This window comes from Poecilia formosa, unplaced genomic scaffold, assembly GCF_000485575.1.
Source record: "Poecilia formosa unplaced genomic scaffold, Poecilia_formosa-5.1.2 Scaffold327, whole genome shotgun sequence".
NCBI lineage: Eukaryota > Metazoa > Chordata > Actinopteri > Cyprinodontiformes > Poeciliidae > Poecilia > Poecilia formosa.
Window position 1 is genome coordinate 23,572 of NW_006800266.1, and position 5,427 is coordinate 28,998.

The 5,427-nt window shown below is 45.0% G+C and overlaps 1 protein-coding gene across 1 annotated transcript; it reads left to right on the plus strand.

The window, feature by feature from the left end:
* Nucleotides 1–342: 342 nt before the first annotated feature.
* Nucleotides 343–5,427, plus strand: LOC103152763 (keratin, type II cytoskeletal 8-like). Its single transcript, XM_007573363.2, has 8 exons — nt 343–915; nt 2,457–2,665; nt 3,201–3,261; nt 3,334–3,429; nt 3,722–3,886; nt 3,980–4,105; nt 4,202–4,466; nt 4,556–5,427. The coding sequence occupies exons 1-8, from the start codon at nt 475–477 to the stop codon at nt 4,795–4,797; spliced, it is 1,605 nt and encodes a 534-aa protein (XP_007573425.1). The 5' UTR covers nt 343–474; the 3' UTR covers nt 4,798–5,427.

Sequence of the window (5,427 nt, forward strand, 5' to 3'; positions counted from 1 at the left end):
AGATGAATCATATATACAACAAAGATTAATCTTGAACCACTCCTTTTAAATACTCTCTAAAATTGAACTTTTTCAAATTTGATCAGATCTCCAGATCTCACACAATGTTCTGCATTTGAATACACAAAGAAAGGGAGAGAAAAGAAGTATCACCTCTTGAAATTCTTCAAATAGATCTCTGTATCAACTTAGAGAAGCATGTAGAAGAGGAGGGTAATAGTTTTGACTGGCTGGGCAGTGTGTCAGGGAGGTGTAGAGTTACAACCCAGCCCTCCCTCTCACCCAGATCTGCAACTTGTGTAAGTCCCCTCCCACAGCAGAGGCAGGGTTTAAAACTCCTCGGTAGATTCCCCTCTGTCTATCCGCCTTGGTCTCTCCCCTCTGCTGGCCTGCCTGTCTGCCTGCCTTGATTAGATCACAGATCGCTCTGACCATCCAAAACTTACTTCAGTCAAAAGAGAAAACTACTTCACAATGTCTTTCAGGAACTCAACCACTTCCTACAGGAGCTCAAATGCCCCAAGGAGCTTCAGCAGCAGCTCTTATGCTGGACCAGGTGGCATCACCTCCCGCAAGACCTTCACAGTCAAGAGCTCCTATGGAGGTTCTGGCAGCAGGGGCTTCGGAGGAGCAGGCTATGGAGGAGCAGGCTATGGAGGAGCAGGCTATGGAGGAGCAGGCATCACCAGCAGCTCTGCGTACAGCGTCAGCTCCAGCATGGGTGGTGCTGGAGGCTTGGGTATGGGCTTTGGAGGCAGCATGGTTGCCCAGGCCCCCATCACTGCTGTCACCGTGAACAAGAGCCTGCTGGCCCCTCTGAACCTGGAGATTGACCCCACAATCTCAGTTGTCCGTACCCAAGAGAAAGAACAGATCAAGACCCTCAACAATCGCTTTGCCTCATTCATTGACAAGGTAAGAGCCTGTGACATTATGTGTGTAAAAACTTCCTCTCCAAACTGGTGAAAAATGTTTTGGTAGCGTTCCAAGTTCAGTTAAACAGAGTAAAAGTTGCTTGTAGTTGTGACATTCTTATACAACCTTGAAAAGAGACCCATATGTTCAGCACATGCCATGCAACATTGACTTCCTCCCTTGTTTTGCATAGAGAAAGTTGATTTATGTTCCTCTGTTTGCTTTCCTCACCTCCCACAAATGAAACACAGGCTACACAGGGTTCAGCTTTCTATCTTCTGGATCTGGCTGTCAAAATGCCAAATTTAAATGAGACACAGACATGAAGAGAAGGGAGAAAGAAAGGGGAAAAAAAGCTTAAGGGTGTGTCAGGGCAGAGCTAAGAGCTTGTGATATGGGTTACCTTGGGAATGGTCCCTCCCTCAGTTCGGGTGTGGCCGTTTATGCTGCCCTGTCCTCCATCCTATTGCCTCATACCACACACACTCAGACACAGAGTCATTAAATACTGCCTTTTGTTACCTTGACAGTAACATCCTATAGAAGGTTTGTCCTATGACTGGATGAATAGAGCAACTTTTAATCTTTCAAATCAACTCTCTGTGTGTGCCCTGTGTGTGCATGTCCAGGAGAGTATCAGTCCCCTGAGGTCTCAGTAATGAGTTAATATTTAAAAAGGCCAACTGGTTTCATGTTCTGTCCACTGCCAGCTGACTGGCCGTGTATCGACTCTCCGCCTCCTGGTGCAATGATTAAATGAAGATAAGGGATGTTTTGCATAAGTCAAAACTGAACAGATAAACTTCAGCCAAAGTTTGTTTTGTCCATCTGTAGCGTTCTGAGTCACTTTGCTGTGTATACTTACTCAATGGTCAATTTAAGACCGTCTGAAGCCATTTGATCCGCAGTAGCAGAGTCCAAGGTCCACTGAGTTGTCTGATCTGCTTTTGTTATCACCCTTTTAGTCGTCTCAAAAATGTAAGCTCACCACCACAAAGCAAATACGCCCCCCAAAAACACACATACACTTTTAGGCAACCCTTTCATCACTTTCTTCTTCACATTCCTCCCTCATCAAGCCTGTAATATACAGTTAAATATTTACCTTTCTACATCGGGCAGCAGTAGCGACTTGGCCACTCCCCTTTTGTCTATCCTAAAAACAGGAAGGCGTGAAAGAGAAGGGTTAACTAGCTCAATTCCTTCATCACTGCCCTTTTTTTTCCGACCACCTAAATCCTGTCAGGATGTGCATATGTCATGGAGTCCTTCCTGTTGGCTAGTGTGGAAAAAACAGCCTTGGAAAACAAATGAATGAGAGGAACTGAGGCTGCAGGCACAGTGCAGACATGAACCTTAAAGCTATGTTATGTATATATCTAGAAAGTTCTGCAATAGTCCAAATTTCTGATTATGAAGTCACTTAACCACCAAGAAACAGGCATGTGAGCCATTCCTTATGTCTTTATTGATTGTTTCTTGAATGGAATGGATATCCTAAAATGATCACTGCTAATTATTCGCCTTCTGCCTATGTTTAGGTTCGTTTCCTGGAACAGCAGAACAAAATGCTGGAGACCAAATGGAACCTGCTGCAGGGACAGACCACCACCCGCTCCAACATCGACGCAATGTTTGAGGCCTACATCGCCAACCTCCGCAGACAGCTGGACAGTCTGGGCAATGACAAGATGAAGCTGGAGGCCGATCTGCACAACATGCAGGGCCTGGTGGAGGACTTCAAGAACAAGTGAGTGTCGACAGGGTTAATACAGACTGGCTTTCTGTAGGATCCATCTGTTGGGTTCTAGTGAGATATCAGCATTACAGGGACTCCTCCCTACATCTGTCCGTCAGCTTACGTCATACAAACATCAGGGAATTACAACACTAAGGAAGCATGCTACAGACACCCAGTACACTTTTGGTACAACTCATTTAACCGAGTTGGCTGTCAGAGAGAGTTTGTACTACAAAGAGAGAGCTAAATACTCTAACAAGGCTACAACAGAAACTGGCAACTAGAAACTTACGTTTGCTGCTTGTCCAAAGATAAAAGTAGTATATGAACTAAGAAGTTCCCAAAGGAAAAATATCAGTAACAACTCCCTCACTTCACCATGAGTTAACACTGTGAGGCAGATGTCTGAGGGAGGTGCACAAGGCACTTATGGACAACTACTGCCACCTAGAGTAGCATCAGACTAAATGGGATGAAGAGAATATGTGATGAGATTTTGTATGTACTCAAACCCTTGTGACAAACTCTACTTTTACCTTCTCAGGTATGAAGATGAAATCAACAAGCGCACAGAGTGTGAGAACGACTTTGTCCTCATCAAAAAGGTAAACATTGTTCCACTCCTCTATCCACTGCTCTATCTTGATGTGCCATTCTAACAAGCATGTCTTTTTAAGGATGTGGATGAGGCCTACATGAATAAGGTTGAGCTGGAGGCCAAGCTGGAGAGCTTGACAGATGAGATCAACTTCCTCAGGTCGATCTACGAGGAGGTACGGCACAGACTGTTCTTGTTGGTGTTAATTGTTTCTTAGCTTCTTAAGTCTCTGAACTTAGTCAGTTATTGATTTATTATTCCAGTCATGGCATTCCTATAATGTTTGTGGTTTAATTTTGGAGCATGAATTTGCTTTGATGCATATTCTTTGAACATCTGTTAAGCATTTTGATCCGACTCTTGCACCATCTATGGAAACATAGTAGTGGGATGGATTTCCTCAAGAACTAGGGTTGACTAATTCTTCTCCTTTGTTCTCTCCCTGACTTTTGTTTAAATTTCCTCAGGAACTGCGTGAGCTCCAGAGCCAGATCAAGGACACCTCAGTCATTGTGGAGATGGACAACAGCCGTAACCTAGACATGGATGCCATTGTGGCTGAGGTCAGGGCGCAGTACGAGGATATCGCCAACCGCACCCGTGCTGAGGCAGAGACATGGTACAAGACCAAGGTATTAAAGATCTCATTTAAGATATTAACACTTCCTGGTTTCAGCAAGAACCGAGGCAGTTTCTAAGACCTCCTTTCTTTGATGCTCATTTAGTATGAAGAGATGCAGACATCCGCCAACAGATATGGGGATGACTTGCGAGCCACCAAAACAGAAATTGCAGATCTCAACCGCATGATTCAGAGACTCACATCAGAGATTGATGCCATCAAGGGACAGGTACAGAAGATAGGTTCACCCAGCATGGAACAAGACTATAAGCCACATTATATCATTATTTCATAATCAGTTTAACTTATTTCTGTCAATTATTAGCGTGCCAACTTGGAGGCCCAGATTGCAGAGGCTGAGGAGCGCGGCGAGCTGGCGGTGAAGGATGCCAAGGCCCGCATCAAGGAACTGGAAGAGGCACTGCAGAGAGCCAAGCAGGACATGGCCCGCCAGATCAGAGAGTACCAGGACCTGATGAACGTCAAGCTGGCTTTGGACATCGAGATCGCCACCTACAGGAAGCTGCTGGAGGGAGAGGAAGACAGACTGGCAAACGGCATCAAGGCCATCAACATCTCCCAGCAGAGCAGTAAGTCAACTTCAAATGGACTTTGAAGCCTTTTCACAGTTTGTTAAATTTGCACATTGTCTTACATTCGTCTGGTTTGATCTAAACAGCAAGCTACAGCAGTTTCCCTGCAGACAGTATGAAGAGCAGCTACTCCAGCGGATACAGCAGCGGTTACAGCAGCGGTTATGGCAGCGGTTACGGCAGCGGCCTTGGTGGCTTCAGCAGCGGTAGCGGCAGCGCCGGCGGCTACAGCACCACCACCCAGACCAAGAAAAACGTCGTCATCAAGATGATTGAGACCAAGGACGGCAGGGTGGTGTCCGAGTCCTCCGAGGTCATTGAGGATTGAGCTGTCTAGATTAGAGGTGCAGCTACCTGCCTGCTTTGATCTCCTCTGCCTCTCTGGTAGTTTTATACTCACTGCTCACCCACCTCCACTATTGTAATAAAACAGTCTGAAGTAAAATGCTTTCTGCCCACTCTCCAATAGAGCACAAACATGTGTTACATGAAGCAATGAATGATCCTAACACTACCAAAGATCTGAAAGGGACCAATGAACTCATTCAGTTTGTCTGATGTCTGACTGTTTGTACTAAAAGAAGTAGTTTTGCACCGACCAGTGAATTTCAACTTGGGCAAATTGCAAGTAGGGAAGAAAGGAAAAAATAAATAAATAAAATAGAGCACACTCCCATGAAGTCTATGCAAGTGCTGAACCATTCATGAAGGGCCATTTTGTTGCATTTAATGGATAGTGATCCTGTTAAAGGAATGTGAATGTACTGAAACAGAGTTTCAGTGTTGTTGGTCAACTTTTGTTTTAAAATTGCCTCCTACAGTAGGTTGTGCATGTCTTCCCTGTGCGTGTTCTGTAACTGAAACTGTTCAACCCCTTAGGAAGCTGCCCACGTCACACTGTTGTCCTGAGGTGCTGTTTTTGCTACCAACCTGAATAAAAATGTGTTTACTAAATGGA

Coding starts and splice junctions, on each gene's coding strand:
- LOC103152763 (XM_007573363.2), top strand. CDS start 475: ATGTCTTTCAGGAACTCAACCACTTCCTACAGGAGCTCAAATGCCCCA. Junction 3,430..3,721: donor TCAGGTCGATCTACGAGGAG/GTACGGCACAGA, acceptor AAATTTCCTCAG/GAACTGCGTGAGCTCCAGAG. Junction 4,467..4,555: donor CAACATCTCCCAGCAGAGCA/GTAAGTCAACTT, acceptor TGATCTAAACAG/CAAGCTACAGCAGTTTCCCT.